The sequence below is a fragment of the Zootoca vivipara genome, chromosome 14, assembly GCF_963506605.1.
Source record: "Zootoca vivipara chromosome 14, rZooViv1.1, whole genome shotgun sequence".
Taxonomy (NCBI): Eukaryota; Metazoa; Chordata; class Lepidosauria; order Squamata; family Lacertidae; genus Zootoca; species Zootoca vivipara.
In genome coordinates this window covers 28,280,271-28,302,818 of record NC_083289.1, presented here as the reverse complement: position 1 = coordinate 28,302,818, position 22,548 = coordinate 28,280,271, and the positions used below count along the sequence as shown (strand labels likewise).

The window sequence follows — 22,548 nt, the reverse complement described above, 5'->3', positions numbered from 1 at the left end:
TGGTAAGAGGAGAAATCCTAGGTACTGCAACAAGAAAATTGACGTTTATTATCATAAAAGTCCAGAAGTCAAAACTATATACAGCACTTCATGCACAGTTCAAGTGACACAGACATTTAAAACCTGGGCGACAATGACAGCCTCCACAAAGCAAAAAGGTTCAACTGGGGACAGAATCAAGCTGATACTTTGGATGTTTGAATCCAACTTTCTTCCCAGCAATGAGGCTCTGGATCACCCACTCTTGGGTCACCACTGGCAGCTGTAGCGCTTCAGCACATTTCAAGAAAGCTGCTGGGCACGAAGCATCAGTCACGACGACATCAAACACAGCCAGACTCACATCTGTGGAAACAGAAAACAAGAATTGCCCTGTGTGGTCAAACTTTTCCTCATGCTTGTTCACAGCACCAGGTACTTGATCTTGCTGCCTTTGGAAAAGGATGGATGGCAGCTCCACACAAGGAAGGGAGTGAAGGGAGAAGCAGCCAATCAATTCTTGCCCTGCCTCAGCCAACATCTCAGCAACCCTTCGGAATCTATTTAATCACTTATGTAATAAAAAACTTATACAGTTAAAGCTCCTGCCACACTAGGCCTCTTTTCTGCACAGGGGGATTGGTATGCCTCAGTGGGCAATGGAGAGCCTTTTTGCCAATCTACCCACCACAGAAACCAGCTGGCTGCCTTCCAGGGGCTTGTACCTTTGCTCCATGAGGCAGAGTCCTGCAGCTTAACAGAAGCAGCACCCCCCGTCATGAGAATCTCAGACCAGAGGTCCAGGAAGTCCTGCTGCTCACTGGACACCAGAAGCACCTTCAGATTACTGAAAGGGTTCTCTCGGGAGTGCCTAGAAGGAAGCAAAGGTTAGAAGCGGCTCCAGTGCAAGGAAACTGGACATGCCACCCTGTTCCACCTGCACCAGGTGGGTAAGCTGCTCATGGTCCCTCCAACATTCATGGACTTACCAGTCCAGCAACCTCTGCTCCTGCAGGCTATAACCAGCTGGCAACAAATAATTCCGGTAGTTCTGCAGCTCGTTGGAGTGACAACTGTCATGGACCCAGACATGAGAGACACAGGGGATTCCTCGGGCAAGGCACAGAAAGTACATCCGGTTGCGGCAGTGCCTGTCTGCTATCAGGAAGCACTGGTAGGCTGCACTGCACTGGACAAAGGAAGTGGAGGCTGGGACCTGGGCTTCTATAGAAACACAAAGCCCTGGAAGAGGCTGCAGGTTCAGTACAAAACACCCACAGTGTGGTCAAATGCTTATTTGACAACTAGCCAGCCAGGCTAACTGCAAAATGGAAGGCTCAGTACTGGCAGAAGTGGAGAATTGAGAAACGGGCCAATGGAAGGAAAAGAGGGGCTGCCTGAAGTAGAGGCAGAGAAAGCCTATCTGTCCCATTCCAAGGAGCATCATGGCCGGGCACCTCCTTTTCTCATCCCAGGTCTTGAAAGGAGAGCAAATGGCAATTCCCACCTGCCACCCCTGGACCACACCCAGAAAAGCACCTGTTTCATCATTAAAAGGCAAACAGCAGCAAAGCACCAACACCCTCTCCAAATAAATCTCCTCTGCCAACCTGGGTGGTGCTACTTCATGCATCCCCAGCTCTGGCTCCTGACCTGGCTTTCATTGAAGTCCTCCAGGATGAAACCACCTCCAGCTTGCAGCTGCTGTCCAATGTAGCGTTTGTTGTAAGGTGTTACCTCCAAGAAGTCTAGAAAACAGGATGAAGTTAGTAGAGTTAATTCTTTAGCATAAATAGAGCACTACACCTCTTCCCTTGCAAGAGGGCTGTGAAACATTCCCACACCATCAAATTTTCAGATTTCTATTTTAAAAGGTGCATGTTGACTTCTTTTAAATGCTTGCTTCTGTCAATTTTTAAGTTAGTGTTTTGATTTTTCTTTGTAAACTCTATGAATTTTGTTAAATAAAGAACATTAAAACAACTGCATTGAAATTCAGTTCAGAGACTAAACATGATCAGGAACAGCTATTCACTTTAAAAATTATTCTCCACTGTTCAGTAGTGTGCTCTAAGAACTGCTCTTATACTCAACAGAAAATAATACAATTGACAAGAACGTGTGTGCAGCACAACAGCAGATTATTTACATTTAAAGATGCCTAGAGAAACGCAGAAAGGTCTTCACCTAGTGCTAAGATGACATAAGAGATAGTAGGAACAGGTGAGGAAAGTGACCCAAAGGGGCATGCTATTGCCAAGAAAACCTTCAAAAACAGCACCCATGTAATTAAGAGGAGGAGGGGGAACCCAGAGAAGAGCCTTCAATGATGACCTCAGTACCTGGGCTGGTTCGTTCAGAAGGTGGTGGTCCTTCAAAAATCCAAGCCCCTTGCTGCAAAGGGTTTTAAATTGTAAGCACCAACACTTGGAGCCATATTCAGAAATTGACTTAAGTTAGTGAAATTATTTTCTGAGCCCCAAATGGTAGCTGTAAGGAGCATGAGAGTTGTAAGAGAGATCTGCAGCTCATTCCCAAATCACTGGGTTCTCTTAGAGGGCCACAAGATGGCAAGCATGGTCTGCCCCACACTTCGCAATTCCTTATCTTTGGGGCTTCTAGGACCTGGAATAGCAGAAGGCATGACTGCCACCTGGCATGGCTCCTCCTCAAGTAGCCTTCAAGGGATTTCACACTGTCATGTTGCCCAACAGCCCTCCTGTGATGTGCTTGCAAGGTGCAAGGATACAGCCAGTCTTACCAAGTCCCAGGTTCAACTATCCCCTCAAAAAAATAACTTTGGAAAGTGAGGCTTGTTGACTTCAAGTTCTTGCAGCCCCACAACTTGCCACGTCCTTAGCCCTGGTAAAGGTAAAGGGACCCCTGACTATTAGGTCCAGTCGTGACCAACTCTGGGATTGCAGCGCTCATCTTACATTATTGGCCGAGGGTGCCGGCGTACAGCTTCCAGGTCATCCCCTCCTAGTTCTACCTTCTGTCACCTGCTAGTTTCACCACCCTAAATGAGCAGTGGCTTAACCAGATTCAGTCAATGAGCCCCCCCCCCCAACAGCCTCCCTGGAGCAATGGAGAGCTCACCGTCCTCTTCGCTGCTCACTGCAGGCTCCTGGCAACTGGAGAGTTTATCTGTGGGGTCTGCCATTGTGAGAAGAAAGGCATAGCCCAGAAAGAGAGTCTTGTTGTGGGGCATAGGCCCCCATCGGTCATCTGGTGCCAGGATATCTCCCAAGTCCCCTCCACTAACAGATGGGCTCACTGCTTCCCTGGAACAGGCAGCCCCTGTGGAGGGAGGGAGGAAAATCAAAGTCCTGTGGCTGCCTCCTGACAGCAGGTCAGCAGCCTCAACCTAGAATTTCTCTCAGGGAGAGGGAGGGGAGCCTCGGTCCTCCTGGCATAAGAGATCAGCTCCAGCTCCTCTGGTTTGGGAGGAAAGGCCAGAGAAGTCGAAAAAGGGAAAGTCTGGCCCAGGGAGAAGAGATGCAATGCAAGGAGAAATAAAACAGTCTGACCTGGCTTTGTAGGGGCTGCCCGCCGCCCTCGCTTGGCAGGGGATCTCTCCTCTTCTGAGGAAACCAGCTTTCGCTTGCCAGACAACAGCCTGTGCGGGGTCTGGGGGCTCTCAGGGCCCTTGCGGGTGGGTGTTGTGTTGTTGGAGGTGCTGGGGGAGCCAAGGTTGCGTCTCTTCCGCTTTCCTTCCACCAGGTTGTCTAGCCCCACAAGGAGAATGTTGTTAGCTCCCACCTCAACACTCACCAGCACCAAGGCCCCTCTGCATGTTTTCTGCAGGGTAGCAGAAGGAAGTCACTTGCGCCTCTTAAAACTGAAGAGTTTACCCAAGGCCAGCACCCTGCAGTTCCAACTCCCAATTAAGAGGCTCCTAGGGGTTCCCGTTTCTCTCGGCCAGACCCACACGGCAGTTGCCTACAGGTTGCTTACCAAGGCTGATGTCAGCCGCCTTTGTCAGGGGCATGACGGGTTCGTAGGGGCCCAACCCAAACTGTTCTCGGAGCCGATTCCCTTGCTCTAAAGACAAGATGACTGCTCTCCGCCGGTACCACTTCCGCTGGCCCTCCTTCTCAATGCAATAGAACAGCTCCCCAGCCTCCTTCCGGTGCCCCTTCACTACCCCTGCAGCCAAGGCAGAAGGCATCATAAGGGCAGCTCACAGCCTGGGACCCAACTCTTTCCTACCGCCCACTCCAAACACTGCAGGTCCCTTGCCAGCCGGACGAGTTACCTGCGCTGAAGTATTCGTCCTCCGAAAGGGCCGTCACCTCTGTTTCCAGGGGGAGGGGGTCGCACAGCAAGATGTCTTTGCCCGGAACATCACATTCATAGCCATCGTCAAAGCGCAGCTTATATTTGACACCCCCTACATCCTGTGTGATAGTCCCAGAGTAGAAGTAGCCATTCGAGGACCACTTTGCCACCACCCGGAGGCCCACAAAGCTGTTCCCAGAAGAGGAGGAGGCAGATGAAAGCTCTGTGCCGGGAGAGACCTCCAGACGCTCTTGCAAGGGGATTTCGGGGGAGATGCTACGGCACAGAGGGACACCAGTCTGCTCCTGCCCCACCAGAGGGCGACCTGTGGCATGCAAGGGGCGGTCCTCTTCTGGCAAGGCTGTCGTTGACAGATCCTCCACAGCTGGCAGGCAGCCCCTGCAGATCCAGGGAGAGAGAAAGCTGGAGAAGCTGCGAGGCTCCGAGGGCCTTTAGCTCTTGCTACTCCACCCCACCAGGGTCACCTCCCTCATCAGCGTCAGCTGACCTTCACCACGCTACCTGGCTCCGGCCGATCGCGATGTGAGACGGCCCCTTCGCCCTCGTCTGCGAGGAGTCAGAGGGGCTCTGCCACTCCTCTGGTTGTTCACGCCTTGCACTTCCTCCTCGCACACCCCAGTAACTGCTGCATGGTCAGGCTGGACTGGAGACTGAGGCTGGTTGCCCCCCTTCCTAGGGCTGGGAAACAATAATAATAATAATAATAATAATTTTTATTTATACCCCGCCCTTCCCAGTCAAAAGGCAGCGTTAACCTCAGCACAGCCTGCCAGCATGCCCTGGAGGCCCTGCACCCACTGCACATGCTCCCAGGGTCATGGCACAGAACTGTGGGCATGAAGCATTTATCTATCCCTCGCATTTCAAGGTAAACAGCGAAGCCCAAATAAAGCTGCACACAAGGCAACCCAACAGGATTTGCCACGTGGTTTCCCCAGTTTGAAACATCACTCAATTCAACACCGACCTTCAAGTATTTAAAGCCTTGACATCAAAAATATTAACTCGCCAACTGTGAATAAATTCAATTCATTTTAGAACCCATGGCCTTTTAAAAGTATAGCACGGGCTTTCAGTTTGGAATCTGGTTAAACAACGCACTGACAGTGTCATATTAATGCGCCGTCTGAAACAAAACACCAAGGAATGCAAAATGGACTCTCTCTTGCTCTCTTCCACCCTGCTGCTCCCCCAAAGTGAAGCCTTCCTCTGATGCCCTTTTCCCAGAGGCCCTGCACTCACCTGAGCTTTCTGACCCCAGGGAAGGCCAAGTCTCCAGGCCCGACTCCTTGGCAAGGTCTCCCTCCTCTCAGAAGAGTGCCTCCTTGCCCAGAACTTGTCCCACTGTGTGTGGTGGACAAGGCACTGCTCCCTCCACTGGACATGCGCTGGAGACCAGAGGCCTTGGATGAGAAGGAGCTGATGTCACCAAGGTCTCCAGAGGCAAGCAAAGAAGAGCCTCCTGTGCGAGAGGGGGAGACGTCCACCTCGCTCTCCTGGCACTCCATGATGGGGTCCTCTCTCTCCTGAAAGAAAAGCAGGCTGGGATTCAAGGGAGGGAGGGAAGGCCAAGCCATGTGCCAGGTAGAAGGGGAGAGATGCCCTAGGACAAGCACTTTCCAATCCCAAGAGGGATCCATCCACAGGCAAGTCGCTCTCAGCCAGATATATGTAGGGCAGGGCAGAGCTCCCAGAGCAGTGCTCTCCCCACAACAGAGCTACTTTCTGACATTCTAAACAGGAAACCCTTTGGGTATCCATCCTGTTGATGCTCAGCTCTATCAGCTAAAGAGAGAGAAAGTGCCCCATCCTTTAGCCACAAGGCATTTTATTCCACTCTCCTCGGCTCAACAAAATAAATACTTACCTGTAAGGTCAGAACAGGCAAAATGATGTTCTTCTTGCTGGAGAAGGCACTTCAAGCGCCCATCTCAAAAGAGCAGAGCTGAACTGCGACAGCAAACCCTGACCAAAGCTTGCCTCCTCTAAGGTTACTACCTCCCCAAAGCTCCTTTAAATTTTCAAGAAGCAATTTTAAAATAAAACCTGCCTTGACAGTATTAGCAGCCGGAGAAAACCCAGACAAATAAGCTGATGGTGAAAACACCCCACACAATGCCTGCCTGATCTTGAAACAATCTTGCAGGAGACTCGAGTGTGTATAGTACTGTGTCAGGAAAGACAGAAAAATGTAAACCTAAAACAAAACACTTAGATATACGCTATGTACATGTAAAAGATTGCATTTTAAAAGGGTGGATCAAGCTCAGGTATTGTTCCACAAGGTTTATGATTGCATATATTTTTACAAAGCCTTTAAATTTAAAATGCTGACTATGGAATTGGGTTTTACTGAATAAAAGCAGAAAAAAATTACCAGGTGTTCAAGACAGACTTTCCAGTTAGGAGGGTTGTTGGAATATTCTAGAAAGAACTTGAGAATTGGTCTTGAACAGGTTGCTAGGCAACAGAAAAATCTCCCCAGCAACAGGTGCCCTTATTAAGGGCATGTGGTCAATAAAGGTCAGTCAGTGTGTAAATGAACAGAGTTGTAAATGAGTCAGCAATTGAGTCTCTGGCCGGATGACTAGAGGAGAAAAAACTATATTGTTTTATTTATTTGACCAGTGTAATTTCTCCAAAATGGCAAAATTATTGGTTGGAAAAAGAAGGGGAAATCCTCTTTAAAAAACACAGAAACAGTTTTCTGAATTGTCCTGGCCTTGACATCTATTACCTTACCTCCACTACCTTGCGTTCCACTTCTGCCCCATCCTTGTAGTAGATGTCTGTGATGAGTCGTGTTACAACAGTTCGTACTTCGCGGATGGTCCGTATATGACGCCGGAGGGCTCTGCCTGGGGGCGGGCAAGGCAAATCAAACCCTTCCTCGTGCTGAAGAAAAGAAAAGGGCAGAAAGTTTTCAGAGATTCCTCCACAGCACACTTCTGTTTGGAATGAAAGGGGAACATCACCGTCAGAGGAACAGGAGAATGCATTGTACAGAATTATACAGCAGTGGTCAATCCAGCTCAGTACTGTCTGGATACTAACAGGCAACAGCAGCTCTCCACTGTTTCAGATGGGGTATGTTCTTAGCTGTTACTGGAGAAGTGAAGCCCTTAGAAGTTATCCTTTTCATTAAAATATTCTGTTTATTAAAATTGTATCCAAATAAAATATGAAATGATAAAAAATTATTTATTGGATTTATGGACTTTCTTCCCCACTCTTCATTATCAGGTCCTGGAAGTGGGAGTTACAGCAGTATAAAAATACAGTATTAAACATACAGCGACTTTGGGGGGGGGGGTCACCACTGACTAGCTAAGTTTGAAATTTGAAATCAGAGGAAATGCATGGGATCCACAACAAAAACATCACTGTGTACCCATATCTCCCCTACTTAGGGTTCCAGCCAACCAGCCTTGTCCTCCTCCAGGTTTCCCCACCCCGACTTTGCATATTTTATTCCAGCTGACGCTCAACATTCCACAGCTACTGAGTATGCTCAGTCCTCAGACTATTTATTATTCAGGCAATACTCATTTTGTGTGGAAGGCTCTGTCCCAGACCCCAGCACACATTGACACGGCCCATATAAAACATTTCACCCTTTTAGTGACATTTTAGGGTAACTTCTGGGTTCGGCACTGCGCGCCCATGCACAATTGTGTGTAAATCAGAAGTTGCCTGTACAGTACTTCTGTAAACCTTGAGCTTCCACTCCTGTGTGATGCCTCCCTCTCTTCTTTGTCAATGGCCCCAGTTTGGCTCCAATACCATCAGCACTCACCACCTGAGCTTGCTATTAGAGGCAGGAACGGCTATCACAGAGCTGCAGATGGCACATAAAAGGGCAACTAACAATGGCTTGGTGACAAGAGAGGCAGTGATTCTCCTGCAGCACCAGAATTATCCAATACAAGCAACTGGCAGCAAATGCAGGAGATGCCCCAAAATGAATCTGGACAATCATTCCCTCCTGAAATTCACTGTCACAGGACAGGGCCATCACATTCACTTGCAGAAACCATTCACCTATGATGGCAATAGCTTGAGATTTCTTTGTCAGACAGCTCTGCCCGATTTGTTTGACATTTTTATTGTAATTGTGCGGTTTTGTGACATATGACATATGAAATAAATGCTTATAAATATATTTAAATACAAATATAATACAGCCAAACCTCAGCTCCCAAAAACCCAGAAGTAACTGCTCCGGTCTTTGAATGATTTTCGGAAGCTGAAAGGTCTTCCGGAATGGATTACGTTCAATAACCAAGGTTTGACTGTATTTAAATATAAACAAACAAATGAAATACGCTCAGAGGCAGGATAGCCATTGCCACCCTTGTGGGCTTCTCACTAGCAAGCATCTGGCTGATCACTATTGCGAGGGGGACTTGGTGGACTTTTGGGCTGACCTATCAAAATGCTTCTCTTGATGAGGCTGCTTCTTCCCACCTTGCTCAGAGTTGAAAAGTCTGGGGGAGGCACATGCAGCAATGGCCACCTCCCACTCTAAAAGCTGGGACCAGGAGGTAGTAGATAATCCTTCGCCCCTGCCACAGGCAGCATCATCTCTCTCCCCACTCCCCCTTTTCCAAGTACACAATCCAACTCCCTCTCACCTGGTTGTGCTGGGTTCCTGGTGCATGCCCAGCCCGGGCAGGCCTAGATCCGTGGTCCTCTTCCACCTGCACTTTAGCGTCCTGCTGTCCAGGCCACAACCCAGCCGTGCTGGTCCCCACCTCCACCTGGTCAGTAGGCACTGTCTGAGTGGCTGCTGATGTGAATTCCGCTGGCCCTCGAAGGAACACTGCCACAGCCTGCGTCCCCTTGCTGCTGGTGCCAGATTTTGGCATTTGAGCGCCATCATTCCCTGCAGCCACCAGAACGGAAGCTGCCTTTTGGGGGGCCCTCTGTTCTTTCTGCTCCTGAGTTCTTGCTTCTTCAACCTCCATGGCCTCTCCCTCCTCCGCACAACCCACTGTCTGCTTAGCGCTCAAGCCAGAGTCCTGGACTGGTCCACAACCCAGGGGCACAAGCCTTCGCTGGTTCTGCCAGGTTGCAGGTGGCTCCTGCTCCTCCTGGGAACTTGGGAAATTGAACAGGTCACCCCTGAAAGCAATCAGAAAAGCATGAGAGCTCAGCCAGATCACACTGAATGTCCACCCAGATCCGATCTTCCGTCACCAGAAAGGGCAAGTCAGGTGTTCCTAGGAAGCCCAGAAGCAGATACAAAGGCAACGTTCTCCCTTACTAAGAGGTAAGCTGACTCAGCCTGCAGCCCCATTTGGCATGACTGTGTTGAGAGACCTTTCGCCCATGGCTTTGTCTAGCCTACCCATTTAGGACTAAGAGGGTCTGCGGTTCGGAGTCTTCCCTTTAATCCCTGTACATAAACCATCAAGTATGCAAAGTTTCATATTGCACAGAGACTGCAACGGCATATTTTTAGTTTGGGTGTATTTTTGTTGTAGTCAGGTACATCCAAAGACTCAACAAGCCATGCATGCATATGAACACACACACAGGGACACAGCATTCAGAAAAATATCCCGCAATCTATCGCATTTGTGCGAAGCCAACTGCCCCAACAAGCTGCCTGGCTGTCCAGGAGACCTGCTCAGAAAAAGGATCTTTCAACTGCTGCTGTTTTGTAGCCCTCACCCTGCAAGACCAGCTGCCCTGGGACAAACACTGCCCACTGAGCGTGTCCTGCTTGCCTCACAACTGGCAACAGGCCTGGCACAAGCATATGATTCCAAAAGGCAGGAGAACTTGGGGTGGCTCAGCAAATTCAAGACGCACCTTAGCCAGGGGAGGGATTTCACAGGAGAATCTACTGCACAAAGAGGGAAGCAGCACATGACAGGATGAGTTATTAGTTCATGTGGAAGGGAAGTTGTGCAGAGACAGCCCTAGAAACAACACCAGGGAGGCCTTCCATGGACTTGCCTGAACAGTGGACAAGGCAGCTCAGGGCGTTGAGCCTTGTCTTCTTCACGCTGTACTTCACAGACTCGAGTGAAGACGGATGGCACCTTCCGGGAGCTATAGGCAGAAGAGATAGACAGGCTCAGAAAGGACCAATCCTGCCAAAGAGATAGCTAAGGCCTATGAGCTTGCTAGCAGTGAGGCAACCTGGCCAGTATTCGGTGGCCCCAGAAACTGCCCCAGAATGCTGGGGCCTCAAGCACCCACAAGGACCTCCAGTTCAGAAACCCCCTCAGATGCCATTAAATACCAACATCCTTCACCTCCCTTGCAGCAGCTCAGAGTATCTGGAAGGCTGGAGGGAGCAAGACATGGCTTCCTGCCCCTCCAAATACCTCCCTGGGGCTCAGCCCTCTCTGACATGGGCAGTTCACCCACGCATGGGGAAAGCAGCCCTAGAGATACTGACAGTCTGACCCAGTTGGGCCTACCCTTTCCCAGCAGATGCCATTCACCTCTGTCACAAAGGGCTTAAGTACCAGTACCTGCCTATTACCTGGAAACAACTCCTGTGACAGACCCATTCTTCTTTTCACTGGATGTGGGCTCTGGGGGCAAAGAGGAAGGCATTAGAAGCATTCCACCCCCTCCCAAACATTTTGGATCAAAAATCACCACCCAGTTAGAAAGCCTTGCCATCATCTTCACAACTTGCCCAGGACAAGGACCACCTCTTCCTTGCCTAAAGGGCCAAGTTTCTGCAAGTGTTTCCAACAGCACTGCCAAATCAGCCCTTCCCAGGCAGAGATGGAATCATGAGAACTATAAAGACCGTTAGTCAAGCAGCCAGTACTGTTTGGAGTCACTAGTCCAGGGCAGGGGACCATCGCTCCGCAACTGCTCTTGAGCTGAATCTCTTACTGTCCAGGCTGAAGGGCAGGGACTCATCACTCTCTTCCGTCACAGGGGTCACAAGGTTCATGCGCAAGGACAACTTCCCCTGGTCCTCAAAAGCAGCCTCAGAGCTTCCTTTGCCACTCTCCTCCATCTCAACACTCTCCACTGTCACATTGTTGGTGCCCTCAGCTGTGACATCGCTGGTTGCTATGGTATTGTCCGGGCAGTTTCTAGCCTCTGAAACAAGCAAAGCAAGATGGCAGGTTCACCAATAGCCACCCAGCTTGCTGGAAAGAACCAGCACAGAAAGCCTCTTGGCCACCCCTAAACACATGGCAGCTCTGCAGCACCAGAATATGCCTTAGCCCAGGCATCCCCAAACTGCAGCCCTCCAGATGTTTTCACCTACAACTCCCATGATCCCTAGCTAACAGGACCAGTGGTCAGGGATGATGGGAATTGTAGTCCAAAACATCTAGAGGGCCAAAGATTGGGGATGCCTGCCTTAGCCCCTGGGCCAACTGCTCTAACATTAGAGAGAGACTGAGTGAGTTGGGCTCCCAATCCAAAGCTATGTGAGTTGTACTTCTGCAAGGGAGCCAAGAAGAATTTGGGCCCTTGAAATCTTGCACCTTCTGGAATTCTGTGGAGGAAGCTACAGCAGCACTTGGAGCTGCATCCAGATTTGCTTCAAATTATAACAGTGTAGACAGCAATGGTCCACACCTCTCAGCTGCTCCAAGAGCAGAGTTCATCATTCCCTTTTTGGTCTGGAGGTGCTTCCAAATGGCAGAGGAAGTGACAGAGCACTTGCTTTGTATTCACAAGGTCCCAGGTTCAATCCCTGGCAGTCCCTCCAGTTAGAGCAGGCATCCCCAAACTTCGGCCCTCCAGGTGTTTTGGACTACAATTCCCATGTTTCCTGACCACTGGTCCTGTTAGCTAGGGATCATGGGAGTTGTAGGCCAAAACATCTGGAGGGCCGAAGTTTGGGGATGCCTGAGTTAGAGGGATCAGTCAGCTGGTGCTATGAGATCCTCTTCACACTTGAAGTCCCAGCTGCTGCCAGTCAGATTTGACAATAGAGCAAAAGGCGCAATGTAAGGTCCTATCTTCCAGGCTCACACTGTTCTGGCAATATGTAAACAGCTACCACATGGTTGGGACCACAGGGCCTGCCTCCCACCTGGGTTTTGCTATACAGATGGCTGCTTGGATCAGTCCCCTCCTTGCTCTCCACCAGCGCACACACACCTTCTGAAGGCAAAGAGAAGGACAAAAGATGGCCACTTTGGGAAGGCTGGAAGGCAGCTGGTGCCCATCTCCATCACTCACAGAAACCCCACCCCACGTCTCCTACTCACCAATAGGAGTGCTGTGTCGCCTGGGGCCTTTCTTCAGCTGGCCAATGTGAGGTGGTGTGATGCCTGTCAGAGGTTCAATCACATGCTTCTCCTTCAGCAGGGTGAGATGAAAGGGGGTTTCTGGAACAAGGTATTACAACAGACAGGTGGTGAGCTCACATTCTGCTACTAGGCACCCTCCTTGCCACAAATTCTCATCAGCTAAATGGTCAGCCAAAGGCCCAGACTGGAAGAAAACAGCATGGCATCAGACTACCAGGCAAGGTCTTCTTCTTTGGCGATCACTCGTAGCCGAGTAAGATTGTCTTCCATAAACACAGTTTTAACAATGAGTCCAGCGAGTGAGACCAGGCAAGGTGAAGCAGGCAAGAAGATTTTTGCAAATCCTGTGCCCAGGCCTCTTACTTCCTTGCCATGTGCTGCATAGAGGATGGTATGAGGCACAGATACCGGAGAAGTCTGTTTTATGTTGGGTTTTTTTTGGGGGGGGGGGTTAGTTTCTAGTCAAGAAGGTTGAAACCATGGGCAGAGCAGAGCCCAAGTCCCCAGTGCACGAACATCCCAGCTCCTCCCACCTATGCTAAACATATTGTACTCTAGACAGGCACTTACAGAACATGCTGTGCTTCTCAAATAAACAATGTAATCACTGAAAACAGCTAACAGTAACTGCTGAAAGATAGCAGGGTTGGGGATGAGACCTTGCCAGTCATCAAGCCACACAGAGCACTAGAACTCTGTTCCAACAGCCTGGAAGGCTCTCACTGCAGCTGCAAAGGAGTCTGGGCTGACTTGAATTATGCCTGTATATGGTGACTTCCATTTCTCTTCTGTGAACTGCCCAGAGAGCTCTGGCTATTAGATAGTCAACATATGTACTTAATAAGCAATAAATAAAGTAGCATTTAAAAGCCAACAGGCCAATGCGGCCTCTGTGAGAACAGATGCAATGCACCCTTCACACACCAGACAGGCACAGAGGCAGGAAGGGAGCAGCCTCCATCTCAGTCTATGTGTATCATGCCCTTTGGCAACCACTAGAGAGTATTTCAAGGAAATAACTCACAAAATAGGGCAGGGGGATAGGGAGAGGAGAGGGTGAGAGAAATTATGTTCTTAAGCTGCAAAAGACCACTCTCCTTTCACAGCCACATTGGCTCAAGCCTAGGCAGCCTGATTCACTCCACAGGGATGCTTTCCAATGATGCAATTCTACTGCTGCTCTTATTCTCCAGAACCACTTACCACTGGGCAGGCTAGCAGGCAGCTCAGGACCCCTCTGGCACAACTGCACCTCTCTCTCCAGCCCACATGGCTTCTGCTGGCTCTCCACCTGGTCCTCTGCAATCCCAGGATGGGATCCCTCTTGCAAAGTCACTGCTGGTGCTTTCTCCTTCCCAGGCAACAACTCCAGCTCTGAATCTTCCCTTGCAGTAACTGATGGGCTCCCGGGAAGGGCAGCAGACTTGCTACTGCCTTGCCCTGGAGGTGCTGCTACCGCTTGGCTCTCTGCAGTTTCATCCTCCTTGGCTGTTGTCGGCACACCACTCCCTTCTGCCTGGGGTGGCAGCAGTGGCAAGCTCTCCTCCTCCTCCAGCACACTTCCCAAGTTGCTTCTGCCTGCAGAGATGTCAGCAGGCAGCCCCACTCCAGGGGCAACACTGGACCTCCCCTGGGACCTGCTTCCCTCCAGCTCGGGTTGGGAGTCAGAGAACTTCAGTGTCACCCCAGGGCCGATCCTCAGGGACGCCTCCTCCCTGGAGTCTTCCAAGGGGTCTCCTTTTAAGTTTCCTGGATCTGGGTGTGCAGGCTCTCCAGCTGCCTGGAGCAGATTCTCAGAGTCTTCTCTGGCTGCAGCAGGTTCCACATGCTGGTCCACCTTTTCTTCCTGAGAGTGAGTCGAGTGAAGGCAAGACCTTCCGCCCCTCAGCAGCTCAGCTTCTCCTTGCGCTTCACCAGATGTTTCTGGGATAGCTTCATATTCTGGCTCCTGAGACCCCTGGCACAAGAGGTGGCCCTGACGTCCAAGGTCATCTCCAACTCCAACGTGGGCAGGAGAACCTCTTCCTGCAGGCTGCCCAGTTGAGGCATGGCTCTCCTCATTAAACCGCTGCTGCTCGCTACATCTACCATCCAAGCCAAGCTTCTCCACTGGAGGACTATGAACTTCCATGGCTGTTTCCTCAGGCTGCACAACCTCAGTGGACTGGCTGCACTCACTAGCAGACAGTGCCAATAGGCAGGCCTCACCTGAGGGCCATGACAAGGGGCCCTCCACAATCGATGCAGGTGCCTCAGGGACTTCAGAGCTGTCTGCTGGCAAACTGATACCACAACCATCTCCTTTCTCTGTCTGTGCCTCAGGCCCTTTCTCTAAGCTTGGAGTTGGGAGGAAAGTGTCCTAAAATGGGGGGAAACACAAACAGATTGGAATATGACAGCTCCACACCTGAGATTCTGCAACCAGGTCAGCTCTCAAGAGAACCAGAAGTAAGTCCTGACAGTGACGTTGCAACCAAGACACACCAGCAGGGCAACCACAAAGCAACATGCTTCAAAGAATTGCTTCCTGTTTTCCACAGCCAACATGGTGGCCAGGAGATTTGCCCTCCTATACACAAAGCCAGGCTGACACTTTATGAATGTCTCAAAAATCCTCCTATGACAAAAAAGCATAAGGAAAGGATTGTCAAACTGTAGGGCAAGAGGTGTGGGGGCCCTCCTTACTTCTACCCAGGATGAACGCAGCACAGAGAAGACCAGTCTCAGTGCTGGGCACCTTCTGGCCACTCACATGGGAGAACTCTGGTTGTGATGGTATGGGAGTGAATGCAGGAGTAAAAGCTGGCGCATCTTGAGCGACAGGTGTAGAGGACTGAGGAAGCCCTGGAGTCCGAGTCTCCTTTGGCTCTTCTTCTTGCTTCCCTCCTCCTCCTCCTCCTCTTGCTGCTGATGCTGCTGCTGCAACAGAAGATGGTGGAGAAATTAAGGTTATTGCAAAGGAGGACAGCCTTGTTCCTGCTGCTGGAGCAGAACACCACACTGCCAAAAAAGCTGAAGGGTACCAACTGGCCTTCTGCACCCCTCTTTCAGTGCTCAAAAAGAGGAGGGGCCTCCACATTCGCTCAGAAATGAAAGAAAAGAAACCGGGGTCACCATTACTAAGTTGTTGTTTTTTAACACCATAGCTTGGGCCAAGGGTTACCAAGGCCTCCAGCAGAAAGTGTTGACATACCTTCTGTTCCCTGTTCTGTTGGGCTTCTTGGAATGATGAGGGGTACAGAATGTGAGATGCCAGGAGATGGCGTAGGAAGGCCTGAAGCACAACTGCAGAGAAAAAGAGAACACCCAGTTGCCTCACTGTCTGCATATGCAAGGTCACAAGAAAAAGGCAAATGAGCTAATCTATTCGAGAGATCTGAAGGCAGAAGCCAAGGCTCAGCTCACAGGCACAGACCACATTTATACCTCTCACTGAACATGAAACACAAGCAGTGCTTGGTTGTGTGTCTCATCAGGAAACAGAAACTTACAAAGGAGAAAAAGGAAGGCAACAAAGACTAACGAGCACAGATGGAGTAGAGACAAAGAAAGCACAGTTACTTGGAAAGGTGGACACAATTAAGAGACTATCAATGAAAGCATAAGAGCCAATCAATACAACCAACTGCGCAACTGACTCAATTAGTGAATTCAGGAGGTGAGGAAGTAACAAGTGGATCATCAATTAGCTGAGAAGGAAAAAGGTCATAGTGGTAGAGCACCTTCTTCATGAGGAAGGCCCCAGGTTCAATCTTGGGTGGCATTTCCAAGCAGGGCTCGGAATGCCCCCCCCCATCTGAAATCCTGGAAAGCTGCTGCCTGTCAGTGTGAGCAATACTGAGCTAGATGCACCTGACTCAATATAAGGCAGCTTCCTAGAAGCAATTACTCAGGGAAGCAGGTAGCAAAAGCAACCTGACTGGGCTTGTTACTTACATGGAGAGAGGTCCCTGTCCAGAAAGATGAAGGACATGCAGAGAATCGGCAGGAGTGCGCACTGGAGAATTTGCTGCTTCCACTCTGGACACAGCACTGTCACCATCTGGAACAACAGGCAATTAAAATTAACAAAACCATTTAGCAGTTTTGTCAAGCACCCAATGGACACTGCCTTGGAAATCTGTCTCCCAGCTGCACTGATCTTTTCCCTATATCGGAGTCAATTTCAATACCTTGTTGCAACTGTTCAAAACTGCAGAAGACCACCCACAATTTGTGGTGTGCAAAAATGACTGTAAATTTAAGTAAACCCAACAGGGATGGAAAATGTTTTACATTCCTCAGCAACACCATCAAATATTGATGACCAGTTGAGATTTTCCCAGAGAGCTGCTATCTCTACAACTAGAGAAATTTTTTCCTGGGCACCTGATTGGCCACTGTTGGAAGGGCAAATGGTATGTCCTTAGCCACAGTAGCAGCTGAAAGGTTTTAATGCTTTAAAGAATGATTGTGCATATTTGCCTGAAAACTAGAACTCTCAGGGTACTGTACGCAAGTCAGCAATGCAACTGATGAGCTATGTTTTGAGCAGCCCATGCTAGAATCTGACAACCCTGTACAACTTTTTCAGCACTGGTGATCTGTGCCACTACATATTCAAAGCCATCTGCACAAACAGAAGAGGCAAAATTTGAAGAATTCAAAACACAGAGACATTTTCAAAATGCAGCAACAGCAAAGGGCGACAGAGAAACACATCCGTTGAAAAGGCAACTTTATCAGTGCCACTGGAATTCCCATCATCCACAAAAAAAACTGCCTACCATTCCTCCCACAGCTACCGTGCGCCCTGCATAAGAGACATGTACAAATGACTAAGCTAGACTAAGCTATGTAGTCCCATGTACCTAGTAGTACTATCTATATAGTATGAAACCTTCCTTTGTTATTGGGATAGGCAGAGCTTCAGCAAACTGCACCTGCTTCCCCCTCATGGGTCGCAGGGGCCACGGCACAGGCATGCAGTCTGTTTTCACCTGTTGTGCTGCTCTGGCCAAACATGTCCTCCTGAGTAGATAAGACATCAGCATCCTGTGTATGCCACCCAGAGGGATCCTTCCCTTGTGGCCTTCTGTCAAGTGGATGGCAGGCAGAAGTTGGACTCCTTGCAGGTTCTTTATGGAACTGCAGAATTTTTGGGGTGCTGCTGGGAACATAAGTGTAATCAATATTCCCCAGGGGGTCATTGCTTATATCTGTTGCCTGCTCTTCACTGTAAGGCCCCAGGGGTGGACTACATCTTGAGAAAAATAATACAACAAGCTGAAAGAATGCAACATAAACAAGCTGATATCTTCCCTGGGGATTAAAAACAGGACACAAAGCATGCACAGAACTTGGGGAGTGGATGAATGTTTGCTTTTGTGCTGAGCTTTTGCCAAAGATGCAAACAGAACTTTGTTGTTGGGCCTGAAAAATCCCAGTGGGAATGAATATAAGCTACTCCACCATTTCTTTAGGTAATGCAGAAGAGAAAAGAGTCAGGGAACTTTTTTTCTTATTCAAAAGAGGTTTAGTAAGAGCACCAGCAGCACCCTGGTGCAACCCCCTCCTGCAAAATCCCAATGGGAAGGTCTGTCCCTTCTTTCTTTCCTTCTTGGCCAGGAGGCAACAGCAGGGCACTGCCGATACTTTTAGCCGAATCCCAACTAACAGGAATGAAAATATCTTTCCTTCACAAAGAACAAGGCAGAAAAGTAGTAGCAGCTTCTCTCCTACCAGGAATGTTTGGCACATGAGGACTTCCGGGTTGGTCGGCCATCGCTGAGGACGGGAAATCCCTCAGTTGAGGGAGCTCCAGCCCTTTGAAGGCTGGGGGGGAGCCCGCTTAAGCGCAGCGGACCCCCGAAAAAAACCTCAAATCGAGCGTTTTGGGGACTTGGGATCCTGCGGATGCCTCTTTGCGACTCTCCTTCTCCTGGTAAAACCCTTTTTGAGCTTGCCGAGCGAGAGGGGTGGAGATGTAGGCACAAAAGGACATAACACTAACTTCAAAGGTGCAAAGCTTCAAGTCTTCTGGATATTTATGGCCATTTTCTCCAAAGAAATAAGAAAAAATCTCTTGGAATCGTTATTAAAATTTGGACTTCAATGAGTTAATTTGGAACGGAAGAGATTCAAAAATGGAGGTCGGTCTCTTTCCCTGGAAACCTGGAGTACAGAAACACTGAGCCGAAAACAAAGACTGTAAAAGTGTCTTTTAAAAACTTTGGAAAACGTTAAAAAGAAGGCTGGAACTTCGACTATGGGAATTGATTCAAGATCAAAAGCGACCGATGATATGAATTTGGATGTGGAAAGAACTGAAGAAGGAGCTATAATTGAGGTTGGAGCTATAATTGAGGTTGGAGACAGAAGGCAATTTATACGGGAATGAGTACTTTGTTTGAAATAGAAGCTGGTAACTTGGGGGACTGGCTGATCAAAGAATTTGTTATGGATGGGGGAACTCAAGAAAATGAATTGACCAGTCGGACAGGAGGTGCTCGAAGAGGAGGAGTATTTGAGGAGAAAATAATGTTATTTTTCAGAAAAATAGAAGAGGATAAGAATATAGATACTGTATAGATAATGTTATATAAGAAACTGTCAATGAGAAGAGAAAATGAATTCAAGAAGGAAGAGATCAAGGGAAGTCACCCGAAGAAGTTAGAGGATAATGTTCAGAAGATATAAGAATTTTGTGTTGTTTGTGTTTGTATTGTTTGTATTTTGTTGGTATTGTTCTTATAAATCAATAAAAATATTTTTTTTTAAAAAAGGAATGTTCAGCACATGTGTGACAGCAAGAAGGACTTCATGGAACCACATGTGCTTCACAGCTGGTTTAATGGGCAAAGAAACTGCACCCCCTACAGAGGCCAAGCTCTCCATATCCCTTTCCTGAAGGTTCAACCATGCAACAAGTTAGCCAACAAGTATGAGAGGTGAAAGCAGATATTTACCTATCAGGAGAGTCACTCCCAGACTTTGTCACTTCATCTGGATCTGCATGCAGAGCAGAAAAAGCATCAGGAATTGGTGCTTCACTTGAAATACCAGAGCACAACTGCACTATGTTGCATTCTAAGGGCTTTTCCAGAGAATTACTAAATCTGATTTCAATCTAGATACGAAGTCAAAATCTGCCTGGATTCAGGGCTGATGGCATTCCCTGTATGATCTATTATCTATTATGTGCTTTGGTGGGTTTTTTTGCTAGTTTTATATGTATTTTATTGGTAATTTTAAGTTAATGAACCTAGGTCACTCATGTCTATTAATTTCAATGGGTCTATTCAGAGTAGTACTAACAATGGATACAACTCAATGTTAGTTTAGAAGGCAATCTCTAATGGAGAAGACAACAGGATAGCAGTGAGTGCCAACCCAAAAGATACTTATAACATCACATCCATCCACAATCCAAGCAGCATTATATCTTCAAAAGATTTAGGAACATAATAAGCTGCCTGATATGCGGTCAGATTATTTGCCCCCCCCTAGTCTGGGACAGTCTATTCTGAGAGCAGCTTCCCAGGGCTCAAGCACATGCTCAGTCAGGCTCCCTTGTTTCTGTCTGCAAACTACATGCTCTACCACTGGCAACTACAGTCATTCAATTGCCTTGCAGGGATACTGTATACAAAAGTACTGTTACTCCAGAGACTCAGTTTATTGGTAAGTACTAGGAGAACAGAACTGTAAGGCTCCCATCTGTCACCCAGAGGCAGCCATTCCATCCAGCTGCAGAAAAGCGGGAAGGGGAAGTAACTTGCCTGTCTCTATCCCAGCTTGTTGTAAGAATAATATGTTTAAAACCTGGTGCCTGAGCTTGCTTTCCCCCACTCACCCCGCTGCCCCGTGCATATCTTTTAGACTGTACGCCCAAGGGAAGGGACCGCTTACTACTTATCTTTGTAAGCCATTCTGGAAGCTTTTTCCATCTACATTGTAAACTGGGTAAAATGCTCTTCAAATGAACAAGTAAGGATGATTTAAAAGAAAGAAGGTTCTGTTTGAGCCAGAAGTCCTTTTGAGGCAGTGTGGGTAGTTTCGCAGAAGGGTTGGAGTGAAGTTTTCCTATCCCAGAGGAAAGGGCTGCTCAGCTAAAGACTCAGGAGGCCGCCCCCCACTTCACCTACCGCCCTTGGAATCCTCCTCCTGCTCTTCTTCTTCCAAGGCCACTTTGGGTTGCAGCTGCTCCTTATCACTAACCACACTAGCTGTAGAGTCTCCTTCCAGGTTCTGGCTCTGGGAGAGCTCCAAAACACCGAAGCCCAGCTGCGACATGCCGGATTCTAGCATCAGAAGAGAAGAACTTCCTCAGCACATGTGCGCTCCAGCATCCAAAGGGAGGAAATGGGCCCGGCCCACAAGCCCTCCCTCTCCCACCCCCGCCAAGGTTACTTGGGAACCCAAGAGGGCTGCAGAACAGTCACGAGGGGGCCCCGACCCCCCCACCCACCGTTCAGGGACAGCATCCAGCGAGAACAGGCGACGGCCTGTGCAGCCCCGCCCCACGGGGCGGGATTCTCAGCAGCGGCGAAGGGGCAGCCCCCAAGGGCCGTCCCCAGCAGCAGCAGCAAGCGGAGGAAGCCACTTACCTTCCATGCAGAGCGATCCCGGTGCAGCAGCAGCGCCGCCGCAGGGGTCGTCCGCCGCCCTGCAAGGGAGACAAGCAACGTCTCAGAAGGGTCAAGCAGGCCGGAAGCCCGCCCGCGGAGAAGGAAGGGCCGTCCCCACCTGGTGTTTCTGGCGAGCGGCGGCGGCAGCTTCTCCAAGACCTGACTGAGGAGGGCGCGGGGCGAGTCAGAGGCCGGCAGCGGAGGGGGCAAGGGAGCGGGCCCAGAGGGAGCGAGGCCCCCTGCGGGACCCCGCTCAGCCCCCTCACCGGCCCGGCCCTCCTCCTGGCCTCCTCCTGCCGCCTTCGCTCCCGGAACGATCCGCGGCCCATCCGCCTCGTCCCGCCACCTCCTTTTCAGGCCGGGCAGGGCCTGCGGCTCCTCGCCATCGTCCTGGGCGGAGTCCGGCTCCGGCTGCGAGTCCTCCACCAGCAGGCAGGGAGCCGACGGGCAGAAGCCCAAGTCCAGCGGGCTCCCCGCGGGGTCCATCCTGCGCCAGGCGGAGAAGGAGGTCTCTCGGAGGGGGAGGACGGGGGGGTCGCGTGAGCTGCGAATCCTCCCCCCACAGACACAGAGAGACACGCAAACAGAGACAAGAGCGCGCGCACACAGGCAAAAAAGGGGGGGAAGGAGCGCAGGCGCGAGAAGAACGCTTTGCCCCGCCCCCTCGGGCGCTCGCGCGGCGGCTCCTGCTGGCCATGCTGCAGGTCCCGCCCCCACGCGTTTCGCGCTGCGCGGGGGTTGCCGTGACAACGCGGCTCCACATGCCCCGTCCAAGGCCAGGGAGGGGGCGGGGCTCGCGGAAAGTTCCACCTCCCCGCTTCCAATGACAGCCCTGAATATAAATGAGCAAAAGAATGGCCCGTGATCCCGGGTGGTGACGCTGATGGGAGTCCAAGATGGCTCTGAAGGCCCGGTCGCCAGCAGCGCACGCCAGGAGGCAGCAGTGCACAAGCTCCCCAAAGCGAAGGTCACGTGTGCCCGGTCACGTTTAGAACAGGGAACGATAATAATATAGATGCAGCTCCACCAGGTAGATTGCCAAAGACAGCACAGATAAGGGAGGAGGATTTTGATGGAAAGATGCATGGCACTACCCAGCTGGCCACACACCTGAGATAGCGAGGGCACACTCCTATAACTGTCTTTGTGCAAGGGCATAGCAGCACTCACACCGGAAGGAGGGGTGCCATGGGTGTAGCCAGGATTTATTTTCGGGGGAGGCAGGCATTATGTTGGGGGGGGCAGAACTGAGTTATCTGTGGTGCAGTTGGTCAGTTAGTTAAGTATATTTATTTACTTGATTTGGGGAAGGGCAGCTGCACCTGTGGCTCCACAAAGGTGGAGCTGCTGCAACCCTCAGAATCTTTCATGTGTCCTTCCAGCCCTTCTCTATGGGGTCATAATTCCATACA

At 49.9% G+C, this 22,548-nt stretch overlaps 1 protein-coding gene across 1 annotated transcript; it reads right to left on the bottom strand.

Moving 5' to 3' along the window:
- Positions 1-22: 22 nt before the first annotated feature.
- On the bottom strand, positions 23-21,791 carry TP53BP1 (tumor protein p53 binding protein 1). Its single transcript, XM_035131002.2, has 25 exons — positions 21,255-21,791; positions 21,116-21,174; positions 20,654-20,809; positions 19,475-19,517; positions 17,507-17,676; positions 16,464-16,569; positions 15,721-15,812; positions 15,280-15,446; positions 13,731-14,886; positions 12,486-12,605; positions 11,146-11,358; positions 10,781-10,832; positions 10,246-10,341; positions 8,916-9,405; positions 7,024-7,176; positions 5,524-5,807; positions 4,783-4,959; positions 4,238-4,659; positions 3,937-4,128; positions 3,510-3,707; positions 3,079-3,279; positions 1,633-1,727; positions 969-1,168; positions 705-850; positions 23-345 (listed from the first exon to the last, which is right to left on the bottom strand). Exons 1-25 carry the CDS (start codon positions 21,620-21,622, stop codon positions 161-163), a joined length of 5,541 nt encoding a protein of 1,846 aa, XP_034986893.1. The 5' UTR covers positions 21,623-21,791; the 3' UTR covers positions 23-160.
- Between the last annotated feature and the right edge of the window lie 757 nt (positions 21,792-22,548).